General features: G+C 48.4%; 1 protein-coding gene across 1 annotated transcript in view; it reads left to right on the top strand.

Moving 5' to 3' along the window:
- The first annotated feature begins 352 nt into the window (after positions 1 to 352).
- Positions 353 to 21,182, top strand: part of LOC1274218 (glypican-4) — a 61,980-nt gene continuing 41,150 nt past the window's right edge. Inside the window, exon 1 of the mRNA XM_061643002.1 lies at positions 353 to 2,649. Coding sequence (XP_061498986.1) covers positions 2,358 to 2,649 — 292 coding nt within the window. The 5' untranslated portion in view covers positions 353 to 2,357. The remainder of the gene's footprint in view (positions 2,650 to 21,182) is intronic.

The following is a 21,182-nucleotide window of genomic DNA, read 5'->3' as shown; positions in this document are numbered from 1 at the left end:
TTGATCTTTTTTTTTATTCAGAAGGAACGGCTTTGCCGTATTGCTTAAAAATTGTTAATCATAATGAAAGGTAAATTGTGTAGTAATTTTTCGTGTTAAAGAGTGTATTATTTATAAAATCAACAAACCATTCCTGATCTGAATTCTGTTAAAACTGCTTCAAAGATTCTACTTAAAATAAGAATAAAACAAACCGCTACACTGCCTCTAATCCAACCTTTACCTTAAACCTGTCTCTCTCAAATCGTAATTCTCTCAACACAGCGAGCGAGAGATAGAAAGAGAGTGAGCGAGAATGTGAGACAGGGCCGCGCAGCATGGCAAACAGCATAGCAAAGCATAGCAAACATTAAAACCTCATTTCTCGCAGTACAATCGAAGAGTGCGGACGTGTGCGTGGATACCGGTCGCGGTTAGATTTTTCGTTCGTGCGTCCCAACGGAAACGAACGTGCGCGGTGTGCGACTAGTTGCTTTTCGTTTGCAACTTATACTGAATTAAAGTTAGTTCATTAAACCTCTCGTTTACAAGTCAATAAAAGCAAAAAAAAAATACTTTACACGCACCCGATTTATTTACGTTTTGTGTTGTTGTTCCGCGCGCACGCATTGCTCACAAAGAATCCGTTTCGGGAAATCGAACCAACGCCAGTACAAACTTACTCTTTCTCGCAAAATAGAAGAGGGCAAAGAAAGTCTGTTCGAAATTAATAGCAACGGGGCATACACGGTTTACACATGCGGTCGTAAAGTGAACAGTAAAGCCAAACCGCAAACGCCGTGCAGTTGGGGTGGCCAATTTCATTGAAATCGTGAAGCAATCGAAAATCCCATTCCGAGCCGCAGCAAGTGCGCGAAAGAAACAGGAAACGGCACGTGAAAGAGTTGACCGACGCACACCCTTCACCCCCTTTCCCTCCTTGATTATAAATCGTTCTCTCGCTAGACATACCGAGATCCGCCTACCCCCTAGCATTTTCCCGTCCGCGGAAAAGGAATCACTGAGAGGGAGAGCAGCATCGAACGAGAGAGAGTGTGTGTGTGTTCGCGTTCATCGGAGAAAATATTTGCAAGGTGTATACATACACCGTCGCGACGGTAGAAAAAAAAGTTTGAGCGAACAAACACACAAAGAAACGAACGCGGCGTCACCGGGGTAGAGTGTGTGTGTTTTATTTTAATTTTTTTCGTATTCCGTGGTGTTTTTGGTTACTTCTAATCGATCAGCAAGATAAAGCCCGCGAGATACCGCACCAACCTCTTTCCGGACATCGGCCTGCTGAAATCAAACGCGTGTGCGTTCGACCAAGGTGTAGCGCTGCATCCGCGCGTATCAACAATCGCAGTATGTGTGTGTAGGTTAGTGCGCGAACTTAACTGTGTGTGTTGGTGAGGTACAAAAGGTACATTGCCAGCCGCAACCGTCTGGCAGCGCAAAGCACAGCAACATTAGTAAGGTGAAAAGTGTTCGTGCGCCACCGACCACCACCGCCGGTGTGTCTTTCAAATGCCGCTGCGATAACAACCCCCAGCGCATGTGGACGCGGAACCGTTGAGCCGGGGATGACGGTAGTAGAGCCCTTTGCCGGGGACCGTTCGTGCCGTGGTTAGATGCCATCCGTTCTGGCCGGTGCCAAAGAAAGGCAGGAAAAAAGGCCGTAACGCCGATAGCGGCAGCAGAAAAGCCACCATTATTATTTCCCCTGCACGACAACACCTTGGCTTTTGTGATCGTCCGCACTCCAACATCCCGCGTCACGGTATTCGGACACGGAAGCTAATAAGCGGCGTGCTGCTCTGTCAACGGTGTTGTTCCTCTTTTGGAAGGGAAGAAGGTCAGGTCTCTTTTCCCCCCTTTTTTTTGCTTTGCTGCACCAGAACACCGGGTCATAATACACGTGTCTCATCGTCATCATCATAGCGCGCCCAAGTACAGGAACGGAAATGCGGTTTTTCATGTGATATATGACAGCAGCGACCAAGGTACCGGAACCATCCACAGGAACGTGTCGCAGATTGTAGTGCTTCCCGGAAGAAAGGGAGAGAGAGTGGATAACCGCGGTCTGAGCAGGCGTGAAGCGTGAAGTGAGCGCAAATTCGGTTGCCAGGGTTGCCCGTTGTGGTTACACGTGGAAGCTGTGGTGAAAATAGTGATAATTCTTTGTTCAGGTATTAAAGTGATACTTCAAGCGCTTTGTTGCTGCTGCCGTGTCTTGATGGTTCCACTGTGAAGCCCACAAGTGTGTCGCTACGGTTCGGTGTTTAGTGTGAGTCACAGAGTGGTCAGTTGTTCGGTTTACGCGCGTTTCGATTGACGTCCCTTTAACGTCCAGTAGTGGTGCTGCTTCACCAACCACCATGGCAAGCCAACGACGGACGATGCAGAAGCTGGCGAAGGGTGCCGGTGTGGTGCCGGTTAACTTGTTGCTTTTGGTGTCGGTGTGTCTCATCGGTGCCTTATCGGGAGCCGGTATGGTCAGTGCCAGTGCCATTCCGGCGGCATCCTTTCCGTCGAACGGGAACGGAATTGCCAACAGTGCCTCGGCCGATGTCGGCGGTCATCATCGCCGCCCGTCCTGCGTAGCTGTGCATCCGCTGCTGAAGCAGCGCGGCGTCGATCCCATCGACATGCCGATTGATCCCATTCCAGGTGAGTAAACGAGAAGCACACTGCACTACTCTTGCTGCGATATCGTTGTAGAAACACGGAATGTGACGCTACTTTAAGTATCATCATTGTCAACGGAGCTCGCGCGCATTGGACCTGCGGTATGGCTGCCGATCAGCGTTTTGTCGTTTATCTTATCGCGCCGCAGAGGGTGGCTCGGGGGAGGACCTTCCCGTCGTCGGGACTGTGACAAACGCAACCACGACACGGTGTTGTTTGCCGGAGCCCGAACCGTAACCGCATTAGCCGTCGTGTTTCACAATTATTGATGCGCAATCGTGTCCCCAGTGCTTCTGGCTGGAGTAGCCGGGGACTTCTTTTTTTCTTTAAAGAAACAGCTATCGAACCATGCTCACGTTCCACGGCAATGCAAAGTCTAAGCATGTTGTCAATTGCCCAATCGGGCGCTGTTCTTGTTCGTTCTTCCCCAAACGCCCCGACGACCGACCCCATGCGCCGCGGCAACTTTGCTTCGTCAATGCGTGTCACGTACGGGCAGGGAACGACGGGGTGACGGTGCATTAATTCTCTCGGAACATCGGTGAGTGATTTATGCTTCGGCGCGAGCTGGAGGCGGCGCACACACTACTCGATATTCCGCAGAAGGTGGCTGTACCCCGGTGTACATTTGAACGTTTTGCTCATTAAATTTGTTCAAGTAATGAAGTGCTCACGCAAAATCATAAACCATCAACCAAGTGACAACCGTTCGGCGGCGCAGGTTCGTGCCCGGAATAAATGCTCTCATCCATGCGCCTGAGGACAGTCGGAACTGCTCGGGCAAGTGGTCGCAATACTGCTTGTCTGTGGTTGCCGTTTTTTTTTTTTTGTTTACCAACCACAAAAAATTAACATTTCTGCCAGATCAAAAGCTGTAGCGACATGAGCTTTTTTTGTTGTTGCTTTTAGTTTCTTTGACACCATTACAATCTCAATCACCTGCTCCCCGCTGGCAATCAGTGTGGCTCACTGGCAAATGGGCGACACACGTTACATGGGTTAGAGAAAAGGCACTGCAAAATGTCACAAGAGCTAAATGACATAGCCGGCAGCTATTTGTTCAGTCGAGTGAATCGTAACTGGCACATCCTGCTAGGGCAATGGGATGCTTTTAGCCCGGGGAGACCCTCCAGTCTCGGGAGCAAAACCGATTCCTACCCCGGATTACCTTTCAATGTTTGCTATTCTGGCAGCATCCGGGGGATATTATGTGAATCCTGACGCAAAAAGTATGCTTAGGTACGTAATGAACTCGATTAACTATTAATCGCAAGAAGATGGCCCAACGAGGGTAAAGCCCGGCTGGATGGACAAAACCCCCTTTCCTTCCAGAGTCTGAAATACGACTCTTTTTAACCAAAGCGAGTGTGATTTGTGGAGCATATTATTTTTTCATTTTTTGCTTTCCTGCCTAACACAACTAAAATTGAGTTGTTTTTTTTTTGTTGGTGCTCCAAAATTATGTCCAAAATTATGAAGCATATGGCAAAAAATGGGTTTGATCGATTGTATCATCTTTCGATTCGCAAACATGGTGGCTACAGTGGTTGGTGCAAACATTGCTACACTGCTTCAAAGTACCACAAACGCTGTGCCGTGATGATCGGTTTAACACTCGATTAGTTACACCATTTTTACGGCATCTAAATTCATAAACACGAACCGTTCAAGTTTACCAACTCGTGTCTGTGTGTTTGTGTATGGCTGCGTGTGTGCCCCCATCAAATCAGTTCAGAAGCTAAAGTATCTATTTTCTTCGAGCTTTTACGGGGACCGATTTTGGTTGGTGCCGTCAAACGATCCGTTAAAATACTTTTTTTTGTGTGTGTAGGGAAGCCCCCTAAACGCGCCCTAAGGGCAGAGTACATTTTTATTATTTGCCAAGGCGAATGATTGGGATGGACGTTGGGTTGAAATTTGATACATCAGCTCCCCGCATCCCGGGACAGCCGGGTGGAGCGTGGAAGTTAGGCAGGACTAGAGTCGGTAAGCAAAAATCGATTGCTACTCAATCGAGGGTCGATCAGTTGTGTCTCCCCGACCCAAAAAAAGGGGGACTCCATAAGGAAATGGGTAGCCAGGATGGTTGATTTAGATTGTTGGGGATGGGGAGGGGGTTAGGGGCAATCTACTTACGTTCGAAATAAATCGGGCAGAAAAAAAATCTGGTCAAATGAATCGTTACACATTTTAAGGTACACTTGCGTTTGCGTTCAGCTATGACTGATTTCAATTTGAGCTTTACGTTTCCCACTACTGCAATGGCGATACAAGCAATGGTTAAGAACGGTCTGTAAGTAATGGTGGAGAGTTTACCAGCATCTTTCATCGGTTAAATGTGTTGCAAGCAAACAACATTTCAGCCCCTCTCAACAGCGTCCTCATCGGCTTAAGACTAATTTGCTCAACAATCACTATTCACTTTAAACTGTCCCCATCCATCCCTCCTCGTGCCGCCTGCCCAAAGAACTGGAAACAAAAATCATCTTAAGCATCGCCGGCACTGGCAGAAATCCCGCCCCTCAAACGTTCTTTCACCGATGGATGGATTAGAATCGATTTGTGAGCTTTTGTTTGCGTTCGGTTTAAACGGTAAACAATTACGGCACGGCACATTGTCATCGCCAGCATCATCGTCATCATCATCATGTTAAGCTCTTCCTTTCCTTTGCGTTGGTCGTCAGCTAGGATTAGCTAGGCAATTTAAATGGGTACATTACGGTGCATGGAATAGGACAAATTGGGAAAAAAGCTCTTAGGCTGCGATTTTTCCCGTTTTTTGTTACAGCCACGAATTTAAAATCCATTAATCGCATAGGGCTTTATTTGGACCCTTTTTATTGTTGTGTGCAGTCTGGTACTCGATTCTCCTTTGTGAGCTGGCCATTCAGGATGACAGCGCGTACTCTGACACATAATGTTTCCTTCTCCGCTTCAGTCTGTGTCATATTAATGCGTCTGTTTGTTAACATTCAGTTCTAACGATAGAGGCTTGTTAGAAACGTAGAATCCTTTTTTGTCGCTGAAGCGTTAAAGCCAACAACGTAGACATGCCCGCGAAAGTCCATACCGCGTTGACCCAGTTTAGGAGAATCGAGTGTTTTTTTTTGCTACAGAAATGACATGAAAGAGTGTAATCCTTTTGCTAGGGCGCAGAACTAGCCGAGAAGAACGATTCATTAACATCAAAAACACTTCATTCTGTGCGATGCTAAACAGGACACTCTTCTCCGTTGCGCCGCTAAATCTGCAACATTTCCTACACACAAATGGCACCCACAACAATTTTCTCTGCCTCATCAAACATCAAACAAACTCCCGGTACGGATGGCAAAAGCCACCATCGTATTGTGGTGAAAACACACATCCTTTTGGTGTGCGGCATTTCTATTCCCCTTTTTCCCCGGTGCTGCATCCGGTTGATCAAAGTGATAAAAAGTTTTACTACTTGACGCAACGGTCTGGGCCCTTTTTTTCCATTCCTTCGCCGTGTGAGTGTGTGTGTGTGCTTGTATGATTGTAGGAAGAGATTAACTCCTCGCCAAGTACCATTCCACCCGCAGTACCCACCTTCCCACACAGGCCTACGGTGGTATTGGTAGCCAAAAATAATAATTAAGAGATTTACCACTTCATCTGCCCGGTCGTCTCCTTCCAGCGTGTCTCGGGACGTGTTCTTTTTTTCTCTCCAATGGCAATCGACACTCCCGGGCTCGGACTTTGTCCCTTCGAGGTCCGTTTGATCGTCGTTTTTTCCTTCTCATCTCTTCTATCCTCTCTTCCGTCTTTGTTCTTTGAAAAATTCCTACCATTCACGAAAAAAAGAGCAGACCTCGTCGCTGCACCATAAACGCTTCCGAAAAGCCGAAGAAGGATCGAACGGGAGGGAAGCTACTCGAGCGTCTTGGGCGCGGCGGACGCTGGCAAACCTGAAAAGGTACGCCTGCTTGCTGGCTGGCTGGCTGGCTGGCTAGTTGGTTTGTCCGGCCTATAGGCGCTCTCGTTCGCGTTGGTAATGATTTTTCGAAATCCGTTGCCGCTGTGGTCCCGAAGCCTCCTCACTTCCCTCGTCAGGGTGAGCTAGGAAACGACGCTAACGTCACCTCATCGCCGCCCGCGCCACCCTCTCGAGAGAGGTGTTTTTTTCTTCTTCTTTATTTGCCCTTTCACTCCATCCCATGCCTCTTCTCCATTGTATGGTGTAGCGAAAAAAAAACAACACAGAAATAAAAACATACGCTTCTTTTCTTCGGCCCATTCTCGAGTGTGATTTGAGCAGGCAAAAAGGTAAGGCGCCTTCTCCGTGCTTGACGTTTCTTGTTCCCTTCCATGCGGATCAGAGTTCCAATGGGCTGGATGGAAGGAAAAGGTAATCTCTCCCAGCATTCCGGGCCCTGCACTGTGGATGGAAGGTGAGAGAGAGAGAGAGAGAGAAAGAGACAGAATTGTGGAAGTGAAGCCATTGCATAGGTGTATTGTTGAAGAACATAATAATCACAGTATAAAAATCCTTGAAACATTTTCAACAAATTGACGAGAAAGAGAGAATAAAGCCTGGACGTCTGTAAGAAGCTGTGGGGAAGCTGCGAAAGAACGAAAGTGAAAGAATGCAATAGAACATGGCAGGAATGTGATGGAAATTATGAAACGATGCTCTACCTTCCTCCTGCCTAGTGCGAAGGTACGTACCTGTTTGACACTAATTTTCACCAGCCAAATGCACTGCATCCCATGTGTGTGCAGGTTTGTGGTGCCAGCGACCAGAAGGATCTGTCCGTCCCATGCTGACTCGAACTCGAATCCCATCTACCTGTTCGAACCAACTACATTTTCCCTCTGTGCCTCGGTTGAGAAAGATGGAGATGGAGCTAAAATATGTAGGACAAACATGGGCAGGAAAAATAAACAGCATAAAGCAAGCACTCAGCCGGCCAGCATCCCGGGAACGGGCCGGTGAAAAAGGGGACGCGGGATGAGCAACGAAACTGCTCTGCATCCTTTGGCGAAGAAGCGCGCTCCGTGTGATTAAAGAGCCTAGTCGAGGCTTGTTTTCTGAACTCAACTTGTTCCACCTTCTTCACCCGTGGTAGGTAGGAGACACCCGTTCAGCACTGTAGATCTAGAGCTGCTAGAACACTGAACTACCGTGGCATACTTCTGCTGTGTTGACACCTTCTGCCGACAACCTGCCACCTTCGTTCCCGGGGAGGGAAGAGCAAGTGCTGCCGTTTAGTCATCTCGTGATTGGAATTTCTTCTCGTTGCATGTGCATTGTTTCGTAATGGAACGACTCGATACGCGTTTTTTGTTGTCTGTTGTGCTGTTGTTGAATTTCCTGCTTTGTGCACAATCGCTGCTAGTCGCTGAAGTATGTTAGTCGGTTAGTACTGACAAGATCTTGGAGTCTTTGATTTACATCCAAGTGATCCCTTTGCGTTGACACCACCCTCACAGAAAAAGTGTATCATTGCACACAAGTATGCTTAACGACTTTCAAATTAGACATGAAATGCGGTTGCCAGCTATGTAGGTATACGTTTGTGTAACTTTTAATTAACCACGAATGAGGACTACTAACCGGAATTAGGGTGCATTGGAATTTCTATCCTAAACATTTCGTTCAATCCGTGCTGGTTTCACTAGGGAAGTTTGAAATAAGCTACAATCACGTTAATTTTATGCAGTTCCCTCTCTCCATGTTGGAAGTGATGTTGCTGACGGGAGGAGTGAAGTAAAAAAAAACGTAACCGCCGGTATATTATTTTCCCGCCCTGCACGTTTAAACGTTTATCTCCGACGGGGTGGAAAACTATTCCGATGCATTTAGCGTTGGCATTTGGCGTTGGTGCAGAGCGCTGCGTGTCGAAGGTTATGATTTTGCTTCACCGTTTGCACCACCATGCCAGAACCTCCATGCTGCAGCATTTATGCTAAAGTGGTAAATTATGCTTTATCATAGTTACGGTCTCACACAGCCACACAAACAGCGCGCAGAAACGGGATCGAGCGAGGTGAAATCGGCGTTTGTTTCAGTAGCCTACGGTCAAACACCACGGCTCTGTGCTGTGCTTCGAGTAATTGTGTCAACAATGTTCACGGATCGAACACATTCCGGACATGATGATGAGCTCCTTCAAAAAGCGCTCCCCATCAGCTAAAGCGCTACACAAACACACTACGGTAGGTGGTGGTGGTGCTGTTGATGTTGGTGGTGGTGATGCTAGAGATGCTGTGGCGCATGAAAATCTACGGGCCCGGCGTTTCTTCCATAATTTCTTCCGTACATGACGGTACAGTGAGGCCTTCTTCAGGGAGCCAACGAGCTGCCGTTAGCCTGGAAGCCTAAACAATAAACTCTTTCAACATAAACAATTTTTCAGTACTCACTCATCTCTCTCGCTCGCTTCCATCATCTCGGGCACTGATTTGCATATACATTGCTCGACGAGTGGGGGTCGTGGGGGTTTACGTATGACTTTTTACATTTTCGCTTCTGCAGAGGGAGGTTGTGTTTATGGTTTATAGTGTGTCTGTGTGTGTGTGTGTTTTTTTTTCGATTGATTTACGAACCTCTTTGTAGCACGTATCAAATATTTCATTTATATAGTCAGTAATTTTAATCTAAAAAATGCGCACATTTCAGATGTTGGAAGCTTAAGATCACTTTTTATAGTTCACCTACAGTCCCTCGTTGATGGCCGAAGGTGGAAGCGCATCGGGCGTCGCCGTAGAGGAAACCATGGCGCAGAAAGTGAAAATATCTCAACACAAACACAAATTAAAGCAGAACCAAAAGGCAGAGACGCAGATAATAGCAAATCCCCATATGCCGGGGTGATGGGCCGTGCTTTATTTTGACGCGTAACGCTTACCGTGACCACAGTCCCCGCGACACCTTATTTTTAACCGCAAATCGTAAATATTTGGTCTGTCCACTGCTCTCGTACCCGGCATGTCCCCTCCCATACACTCACCGAAGCCGATAATGGGACAGACAATTGTTCAGGCCCGCGGACAACCGGCTGACAGTGTGCGAATAATTGTGGGTAATTAAAAGATAAGTTAATCTGCGCACGTCTTTCGCACCATCCAAGTGGTGCGCCCTCGGTGACGGCCTCCTTTAAGTGTAGGTCCCAGATCAACTCACGTACTCTTGGCCAAACCCCTTCCATGGAGCACTGCGGACCGAACGCACCGACAACTCGACTGCAGGACGTCCACATTATCTTGCCCACTACTATCTCTCTGTGCACACAGAGCAGAGGTGCAAGGTTTGAGACGTTGGATGCTCCGGCCCCGTGTTACATGTTAGTCACATGCAGCGTGGATGATGATGCTGTTTGCCCGCCCCATCATCATGTAGAAGAGGGTGTTTTGTTTTCAGGCGAACCCAAAACAAATGGCCTGTAAAAATTCCCACAAATCAAAATCATATTTGCAATAACCTTATATTCGCCGTAAAACGGCTCACCGCCACCACCCCTATTCAAGAAGCTATGCTGTGTTCTCTTCTGTCGCTACCTTTTGGGCCCGCCGTCTGGGTGGGCTTGTTTCTTGTTTTCGTCCGTCGTGTTCTGTAGCGTACGGAGAAGCAATCGTGCATAAATCTTCGTGGGCAAATCCCTCCCGTCTAGAGCATATGTGGCTGTGGTGCGCACCCGAAACAGGCACAGATGTATTACGGATTGTTCTTCAACCCTAGGGCGCGCAAACTCCCCCCGTCTGCAGAAAATGTTAAAGGTAGCGAGCGAATTCCCTGGAAACCAAAGATTACTTTCTCCCGGTAACGCGCGCGCGTGCGATCGAATTCCCAACCCATCGTTTCGATTTGTTTGATAAAGTTTATGTTTCTGTGGTTGAATTTAGAAACTCTTTTTATCTCGTCCACCTTTCCAACCTTGCTCGATCCGATTACGATCGTTTGTAATCCTTCGATCGATCGCATTTTAATCGTACGCTCACGTTTACGGCGATTAAAATGTATCGCCCAATTTAACGACGGGCGCTCTCTATCGCGCGTTGATGTTGACATAAAGACGTACACAATCGCATTATGACAACGATACTGCTGGCCCGGCCACCGGTCAACGGCAGTTGTTGCGAACGAAGCGATACAGCACGACTAAGAAGTGCCGTGAGAGCATTGGAAAAGGCGAAAGGATTTGCCTTATTGTCAGCGCATTGGGCTCTTTTGCTGTTTCGCGTCGCTGGCCGACACTGTTTCGTCCGTCGGCTGAAGCGTCTATATTAATTTCTTTCTTGGTCGTGTTATGCCTTTCTTCTGCCTTATCTTGTGACATTCTCACTAATCCTTGCCAGCCAGCACAGGCCTCTTTATGTCACTGCGGTACGGTTGTGGTTGTGTGGATCCGCTCAGTTGTCCCAATCCCTTAAGCGCTACCATCCATCGCTTTGGTTTTGGTGTGTTTCTCATTCCCTCGATAGCCATATTCCTCCTGTTCGCACGTACCTTTGGTAAAGGAAGCACCGGCACGGGAAAGCGAAGATCATTCGACGTCTTTGCGGTCAGTCTGTTAAGATGAAAAATGAGATCACATTAGATCGATCGATGACGACCATCCCCGAAACCGTGTGGCGGTGGTGTCCCCCGGGTATGCATATCGACGTCGCGTATCGTTTCTGTCCCGCTGATTGTAGTGTGTTGGTCGTCGCCCTTTAGCGTTCTGTGGGCCAGTGAGAGCAAACTGGCCGATTTGGGGACGGTTAAAACTGTCCGTCTCTTCAGCGCGCCTGGTGGCAATATATCTTCACGTCGGTTACTTGATTCGGGCTCGAGTTTGAGAAACTCAATACACCAAAGCACACCGGCCTTGTGTTGCCTGTGTGTGTGTGTATTGGGAATCGAATGCATGCGCTCCAAAATATCAAACGGGCAGATTATGCTAATGGTTCGTTAAAAAGTCGATAAAACATCCTCAAACCATAAGCGGGGCAGATCATTGTAGATGTTTTGTTTATTGCCTTTGCGCTCTTCTCTGCGTTTGGAGCGGCCTTTGTTGTGTTAAATAAATCTTTAATTTGGCTATTATGAACCCATCACAATTGAATTTATTTAATTGCAAGGAGGGCATCAATTTAACACAGGCTGCATGGATTTTGAGCATGGAAAAGAATATTGATATATGTTATGAACCTTATCAATATAACAAACTTTGTGTACCGGGAGAAAGTTCCCATTTCTCATGAGACATTGTGCAAAGCCGTGGCAGGACAGTTCCACCGTTGACCATGAATGGATGCGACACGATAGAATTCCGAAAACCAGTTAATTCTGAGTTTTTTTCCCTTTCCATTATCTTTCTCTCTCTGTCTTTCTCTCGGGGAAAAAAACTATCACCCCCGCCGTAGGGCAGCAGGAGGAGGGTTGTGCAACGCAACAACAACGAACATAAACATGTTCAGTCTCTTAATTTTCACCTCTTCCGGACCGACGCAAGCAGCATCCCTCTTTCACTCGTTTTGTTGTCCCTTTGTTGTTCGATCGGTTGGCGCTTTGCTAAACACCAAAAATTGACCGAAAACATCCCGGACACACACACACAACCCACGAAGAGAGGGAGCGGCGGTGGCGAGAAAACAAGCAAGCCCAAAAAGGGACACTTTTTCTCCTCTCATGCCATCGCTTTTTTGTAGTTTTACAGAGCTCAGAAAGGAATCAGAGGGAAAGCGCGAACACACAGAGACAAACAGACACAAACAAAGGGAAAATGCAAGTGCAGCCAGAGGAAGGGACAGCCGGGAGAATCACGGAGCAGAATCTGCACCGTTTTTAGAGTGTGAGAAATTGCCGGTGTGTGCGTATGTGTGTGTTTAGTTGAACATCCTGGATGGACCTCCTGCAACATTCCAAGCATTTGCTCACATCCATTTTGCTCACTTTTTTTCGTCCCCCTGTTTGTGTTGTAGCCCTTCTCCGTCCGTCAAACGCTTTTGGGCCTTTTTATACATCTATCTGAGTGTGTGTGTGTGTGTATGTGTGCTGTGGAAACAAATTCGACTCCCTCCTCTTTCACGGGGTACCGTTCACAGGGCGGTGATGATCAGAATCGGCGTTTTTTTCCAGACAGAGGTATCGCCGGGGTCGGTCTGGCTGTGTCGGCTTCCCGTCTCCCGTTGGGTTCCGGTGATTTCAGTTTCCTGGACGACCGGGCCCGACCCGACCAACGCACGGCGACCGAGCGCCTCTATCTAAACTCTTCATCTTTCGTCTGCCCAGTTCCTTAACTATTTCTGGATAAATACAACAACTGTCTTTCGGCTGAAATACGGGCGTACACCGCTGGAAGAGGCAACGGTTATGGCGCTCGGTTATGCTGTGGTCAGTTCTGGCGCGAATCGTGCAATATTGATGTTTTAGGGATGTTTTAATGTGGATTTAAAAAAATTGGAATCAACACAGCCGGTTATAAACAGGACGAGAGCATCTATCGTTTCACTGACCATTGATCTGATGTACGATAATTAATTCGATAACACAAAAAGGATCATTTCATGGGGAGTCTACATCTATGTCCCTTAAATCTCAAGTATGCCAGCCTTTTATGACAGCTGAGACACAGTACAATGTGCCTCAACGCGTCAAAAGGAAATAAACAATAAGAAGCGCAAAAGCGGTTGAGAACCATCATTAGTTCTAGAAGAGAGGACGCACGGCGATGGGGAATTTCTATTGACAGCAGTTCATTCAACAAAATCGGTGTCGGCGATGCTCTGCTACAGCGAACCCTAGGCAAAAGGTATCTATCAATGTCTCACCGGTCACCGGAATGAACATTTGGGATTGGTGGGTATACACACACACACACATACACACCAGTTAGAACCAGTTAGGAGCATCATGGTTGCGCCTGACTTCTTACCCTAGCTTGCCTTTGTTTTGCCGTCAACGGCACGGAGAGATCCCTTTTTGTGAAAGGATCATTTTCGAATTCCAATACATGAAAATCGGTTCAATTTGATGCTCCTTCTCTTCCTGCATACCACCACCACCACCACCACCACCTACCTTTTCGTGCGGCTTTTCCCGTCGACGGTGTTGTCCTTTTTGTTCTTCTCTCCTCCATCTTCATCCATTTGAGCCCTCACACTTGCTGCTGGCCGAGGGTTGTTTTTGTAGCGCATTTTCATAAGCTGCTGTGCTTCGCTTTTATTTTATTTTAATTTCTGTTTTACCACCCGGCTAATAACCACCGGCAGGTGGTGGTGCTGTGGCGCTGTTCGTCCGGGGCTGCACGGACAGCAGTATGTTAAGGGTGTGTCTCAAACGGCCTGTGTATGTGTATGGTCAGCGATGTTTTTTTTTTCTCGCATCCGTTTTATGGCGGGGGTCAGTTTCGGGAATTTACATGCCAACGTTAAACTTCTCACACAATACGCTTATTTTGGGGTTTTTTTTATGCTCTCTCTCTGCTCTCAGTGTCTCTTTCTGCTTCGTTCTATCACACCGAACAGTGTGAGCGGTGCAATGCTATGCACCTCTATGCACCGACACCGCCGAGTGAGGTAAAGCAAACAAGGACATACAAGGAGCGAGAAAGAACAAAGGGCGCACCAATGGGCCATAAAATGTGTTAGTTTCTTTTACTCAGGCACTAATTATTACATTTCGCTGCTGGCTGTTCGGTACGGCGTGAAACAGATCATTTAACGGAGCATGGTTAGCATTGCTTTTTTACATGTTTTTACTGTTTTGAAATGTGTTTTTTCGTTTGTAATAGAACAAACATTCTGATTAAAAAACGGCGTCAGAGTTTTGAAATGATTGAACCGTGACTTGTACTCCTCCTGAAATAACGTCCCTTTTCGTAACAGATATCGGATATTGCAAAGAAAAAACATCCAAGAACCCGTGCAGCAAAACATGCACAACCGCAACTGGTCTCGGGCTGTCCAAACTTGCAGCGCTCGGCGAAAAGTTGCCAGGAGCAACAGTTGGTCACAGCCCAAAAAATGCATGTGGGAAAATAATGCTGCACCTTCGTCCTCGCCGCGTCGGTCTTGCATCCAGCACCACCAGCACCACCACCACCACCGCCAACAGGTTCGACGCTGACGCCACCAACGGTCAGTGTGCTCCTTGTGAGTGTCTGGCTGGCTCACCGAAAACCATTCAACCTGAAGAAACCGTGTGAATGCACTCTTGGCCCAACACAAAGAAGCCGCGCTGCTCATCCATCCTTCCCTGTTCATGTGCGTGCGTGCGCGCGTCTGTGTGTGTTTGTATAAACGAGTATTCCTGTTGTTTCTCTTTCCTTTTCCCCCTTGGACCAACCCGTCGGGGCGGAGCTTTTGTTTTGCCCTGTTGGACAGCGCAGCAGTATTGCACCCACTATCCTGCACGCGGCCTCCGGCACACCTCTGGCATGTCCGTGGCCGCCCGGTACAAGCAAACACATTCATTCGCGTACTATCATCATTCATTTCGCAGTGGAGATGTGCCTTTTCGGCCGACTCTTCCCCTTTTCATCCTTTGCGGTACACCGGCCGGTGTGCGTGCTTGTACGTGTGTGTGTGTTTGTTGGTCGCCGCTGCACTGTATCCCTGAAGGGAAGGTGTACAGACAGCGCAGCGCGGATTTCATTCACGTTCAGACATTTTTCCCATAGATCGAACGAGATGGAATGAAAATAGCAGCAATAATGACAGAAGCAATAACGACGATGGGCTGCCGCTGCCTTGCTTTGCGTGATGAAATGGGCTGGCGAACGGAACAGGGCGTCTGGTTGGAATAACAAAACGCATCGCAGAAGAACACAACAACAACAAAAAACACGTCCCGACACGCAAAGTGAGGCGCCACCGAGGAAATACAGCGAAAGCAACGCACCCGGAGGTTCGAAAATCAAAAATTAATAGCGCAAACAACGCGCAAAGCCACGCCAAAGGTTTTAAGCGCAAGCGGTGGTAGCACCCCAAAAACGCAACAACCCACAGAGACCCCCGGGGGAGGCTTGGTTGGGTCCACGCCGCTCTGGTCTGGTGGCGGGTTTGATGGCAAACGTTTTGCTCACACCTCTCGCGTTCGTGTTGCGATTCCAGTGTCGTCGGTGTTCCAAGATTTACAGTTTGTTTTCACCGCAGGCTCTCCTTCCCGAAAGCGGGTTTCGCGGCCTGGTGAGATTTTAAACAACCGATTAGTGGCCGCGCGATTGCCGGGGCTGTGCAATTTTCTCTCCTCGCGTCGTTTTCGTCCTGGGAATGGTACAACGCCAGGGAAGAGTCTCGGGGGAAGGGTGCGTGCGCCCGGGTCAGACCGCGTGCACGGGTGGAAATCGTGACTCTGCCGGAAGTGATGAATGAATCCGCCACCAATCACCTGTTTCCGGAGTAGGTGAAAATCGTAAAAATTGGATAATGATCGAGCCAGCGGCGGCGGCAGCAGCTGAAGAAGGATGGCGCAACAGGGACCGAGAGGATAGCCTGCTTGAGTTCGGTGCAATTGAAAAGCCCACAAGTGTGTTTGTATGTGTGTGTGTGTGCAATTGTACAAATTAGAGAGAGAAACAGTCGGAGAGTGTCCGAAATCATTGTTTTTTTTTCTTTGGTGGGAAAATTAGAACCATAACAACCTAAACAAAAAAAAGCTGACTGACCGCCACTCAATTATGTCCAAGAATTTGTTGAATTTATGTAAAAAGGAGAAAGAGCCAACCTTAATTTGCTGCTTCCGACAGAGCCGCGCATGAAGGTATGAAGCTGTATGCAGCAGCAGCAGCAGCGGGCAGATAATGCTGTTTGTTGTAAAAGAGTGCTCAAAGCACAACGCAGCATAAAACATAAATGGCATTCACTTTCTGGCGGCATCCCACGATGCATTAGCGTTTCGAGCAAGGTGCGAGGAGGAGAGGGCAAGAACGGTTGATCACACACATTTCATTACAGCCAGCGCATTTCGGTCGGTCACGGTTCATCAAAGGGGTGGGCCGGTGGAAGAGGAGGGAAGCGCTCGTCCTTGTTGTGTGTTGTTTGCAAAGGAGCTCATCCGCTGACTCGGCGATGTGTGTTTGTGCGCGCTGTCAGGATAAAATATCTCCTTTCAAGCAAAACAGGACCAACAAAAAATGGGAAGAAAGGAGCAACACACGGTTCGTGTTGTGGTGAAAAATCTGTGTTAATTTTCTGCCAACCCGGCGGGTCCGTTCTGGGCAGATTGCGCGCCGTTTTAATCTCTGCCCAGGCACCCGGGCACCTCCTCCGGGTTTTGCTGTAGATGTTGCCATTTTTTTTTTTTTTTTTGTCGTGGCTGTTGTTGCTTGTGAGTGTCCCTTTTTTTTTGTGGCCACATCAACCTGGCGGCCCTTTTTCTCTCGGTGCACCCTTTTTGATTTGCCAACTCATCGTGTGCCACATTTTATTGTTCGTTTATTTCATACCGGCCTCGCCAAACGTGTGTGTGTGCGTGTGTCAGCGCACCAGCAGCTCGCCGGTGCCACCGCCCCGGGCGTCGACGGGCTGCAAAGGAATGTTGAACCCGGACCGGATGATCTGCCCTGAGAGTGTGTGCGGAAGAGAGAGAGCGAAAGAGATGGTTTATGAAGCGAGATTTGGTTTTTTTTTGCAACTTCACTTTCCCATCGACAGAATGGACCGCATGAAACCGCAGTAGAAGCGGAGAGCACACTCAGGCCGGGCCTGCGGGACACGTTCTAAAGCTGTTGAAATTTGAGATGTTGCCATGGCCGTGGCCAGGAAGCGAACGAAGCGAAGAAACTGCAACATTCGCGAACACAAGGAGAAGCGCGAAGATGAAAACTGCCCTGCCTGCCTTCGGCCAGCTCCGAGCTGCTCCCCTGACGCCCCCGGACCGTGGGCAGAGTCCGGCTTTCGGTTGACCGATGCGGTGCGGCTTGGAATGGTGCGAAGCGAGTGTGAGCTAAATTCCATCGCTTACCTTCTTTTATCATTAGCTTCTTTCGCTGCTGGATGCTGCTGCTGCTGCTGTTACCGTAGCGCCCCTCTCTCCATTTATTCTGCATATCCACGTACACTTCACTGTCACCCGGCTCAACTGGAGGGGAGTGGTAAAAAGGGGTGGTTCTTCTCCGTTTCGTGCTCCCTGTGCCCGCTGGATATCTCGATCCCATTCGCCACCTTTGCGGAGTTTGCGAAATGCCGATGGAATTCGGATACCGCTTTCGCGGGACCCGGTTTTTCGCGAGCCAGCAGGCACACATGAATCTCCGCCGGGCGTGCAGATTGTGGCCATTCACCAGGGCCATCGATGCGCCCCGATCGCGTCGGGTCAGCTCGATCAATTCTTGTCGTAGCAGAGTGACGGAGAGTAAGGAACGTGTGAGTGAGAGATATTGCAACTGACGGAGGCAGAAAAAAAGGAATCCGAGAGAGAGAGGGAGAAAGAGAGTGTATGCTCGTGCACAAAAGTTCATTCCCATCAGCATCGTTCCTGATCTTGCCGTAGGGTTTTTTTTATTGCTAGTTACCGATTCTTTCACACACATACTGACATATCGATGGGACGACGGCATTGGCTGATAAGAAACTCCCTTGAGCCCTTTGTGCATTGGAACAGTTGTCTGATTGAACTTTCTGAGCATTAAAAAAACGGACAGCTTAGGCGCTTCATAATCCTTTTATCCATATTTTTGAACCGTTCAACGCTTAACGGGTATACCGGACCTGTTCAACCTTTATTAGCGAAAAATATTATCCACTTTTTGTGTTGTTGTATTATCAACTAACCTTGCTTCATTGCGCTATCCCCAGACCCGGATAAAATCTCTCATGCGGCCGGAAGCACAAGCATAGTTTCGGGTGTTTACGATGAAAGAAAGCATATCCCATCGTGCTTGGGAAACAACAGGGCGCCGATCGGCATTGCCTTGTGTGGAGCAACATTCTCAGATTTCTCACATTAGTCAGCATTTGTTTGCGGACAGAGGGCGATCAGGCAGCGAACCCTAGCAGCAGCAGCAGCAACAGCAGGCAAATTTCCGTCCAAAGCGGATCGCTGCATGAATGGGAGATGGGCGTTTGTGTGCGTGTGTGAGTATATCTCTCGCGCACAGCGGAGACAGGAAGGAAGCAGCAACCACGGAAAAGTGATGTACCAAAGGTTCTGCTGTACAAACCCCCCTCCCGTATCCGTACGCGCCCCACCACGAACGTACTTTATCCCTTTTACATACACTCCTCATGCTCCTTTCGCATTACGATAAATGGGTGGGTTATATTGTTTGTGCGTGTGTGTGTATATTTCTCCCTTTTTTCACATGCTCTACCTACCTCCCGTGTGCTGTGCGATGATGGTGTTGATGATGATGATGCTGGCGGCTGGCTGCATTCCGATCCTATTGCGTTTTAAAACTCCCACCGTACTTGCTGGGGGTATCCTTTCATTCTTCCTTCTGTACCTCCTTCTTCCTCCACCCACCCCCCCCCCCCCTTTCAGAATCGGTCAAGTCATGTTGATTGGGTCTGCTTGTGTGTTTTCTTTCCGTGTGTCTTGCTGGTCCGCTTCTCTGTGGCAGCGTTTGCCAAATTCCATCCCAATGACTAAGAACATTTTGGTTTCGCGAGCGTTTTTTATCAAGCGATGCGTGCTTTTTCTTTCTTTCTTTCTTGAGGTTCGTTTCCTTCGCCTAATGTCGGCTGCCGTTGTTGTGCCCATCGCGCGCTCGTTTCTTCCATTTGCGCGGATGCGCTCCGATCAGATTCAAAGGCAAAAAAGGGCAGGCGGCTCCGGTAATGGCACCAACGCGGTGAAATAGAACGAGATAATTATAGGCTGTTTAACTACGCACGCCACTATCACGGCTGCTCGGTTTCGCGAAATCTAGCGATACACGGCGATACTTTTGCGATCAAACCAACCACCACACATGCGCTGCAGGCGTATGGGAGCGGGTTAGAGAAGTGATCTTTTTATTTTAATTTTAGACCCTGCATTTCGTCGGTTCGCCTCCCGCCTGCCCCCCGTTCCAACCAACAAGGGTGCTTTTCGACTGCTAAATTAACTGAGAACTGACTGGTGTCTATCTAGCTGGCCCCGGCTAATGCCTCGAGCGAAACTGTCTTAAGATGGCTCAGTGTTGGGCCACGCACGGCCACGTTGGGCCAGCAGGCAACGGGGGAAGTTGTGTTGAATTAAGTAATTATACTTCCTGTCGATTGAGAGCGGCTGTCCAAACCAACCCCCCCCCCCCCCCCTCCCCAACGCCAATGATCGTCCGGTGGTCTGGCCAGAACACGCAGGCACGCAGCGCTACGAATTCAAATGTTTCGGATGGTAATTGAATCTCGATTTGGTATTTCGTTCGATTATTATCTCATCACCCGGACGTCGGCACTAAGGGGGAAAAAAGGGTAGAACACTGCGCGGCAACTTCGGAGGGAACTGGGGAGAATTCCAAACCCAACGCTTAGATGTAGGAAGGTTCGTTTTGGGTGGTGGTGTTGGGGTTGGTTGAGCAAAGAGATGTGTAAGTGAAGGGAAATAATCTACGATGTTTATAGAGCGAAATCGACCTCATGCTGCGGCATCCCCTGGGCGATTTCAGCACCGCGAATTGAATTGTTGTTTTACTGAGCTTGTTGCTGCTTCTTCCCTCGGTGTAACGACCTTGCTCGGGGCCGAATTGAACTCAGAATCCACTATGTACTAACTCTAACAGTTGTACATTATGACTTCTGCGCGTCCTACTACAGCTCCCCAGAAATAGTTCTTAAACATACTTCATCACAGCCTACAGTTCAAAACATTCATCGTGAGAGGAAAGGTAAAACCAACAAACATACTTTTGTTATAACTCTAAATCAAAATCCTTTTTCGTCGTCGCTTTGTACCCCTTCCGGTATGCGTTACCGGTACCCAAGCCTCCACTCTATTAGTTAATCTATAAAACGCTTCGTGTCATTATGTGGTTTGCTCGCAATTTTACCTCCGACCGTATCGAATTCACGAACCACGAACATGAAAGCCATTTGTGTAATGGCTCAACTAATCGACTCCATCGGCAATCCGACCGGCGATTGGTGTTCTGGTAGCGAGCGCTCGGTGGAACTGTGAACTTGATCCGTTCCGTGGGGTTTGGGAAGGTATAGCCCGATGAAGAAGTCATGAAGTCATGTCTCTGCAGCAAATCGATACGATGCGTTACGCGTCGGCATTTCATGGTGCGTTAGCACGCGGAAAGTAGCTTCTAAAATTAATTCTAATCCAAACATGCTGCCGCACGGTCGTACGGAGAGACACAGCACGTTGTACAAACACCACCACCACAGTAAAGTTGACCGCAGTCATCATCGTCATCGATACTCCGGTGGGAACTCTCGGTTCTGTTGGCTAGAAACCAAGGAAGAATCCGCGTTCTCTTCGCCGTGCTCTCTCGCTGTGGCATTTGGAGAACCGCGTTAGGACGGCGTTTACGCAGCACCAGAGCGCGGAGAACGAGTCGAATTTGAATGAGTCATTCGAGTAGTGCGTTTCATCACTCACATGGGGCAGAGAATGGGTGAAGAAAATTGGACATACCGCT

The sequence above is a fragment of the Anopheles gambiae genome, chromosome 2, assembly GCF_943734735.2.
Source record: "Anopheles gambiae chromosome 2, idAnoGambNW_F1_1, whole genome shotgun sequence".
Lineage (NCBI taxonomy): Eukaryota > Metazoa > Arthropoda > Insecta > Diptera > Culicidae > Anopheles > Anopheles gambiae.
This window is presented reverse-complemented; position numbering and strand designations above follow the sequence as displayed.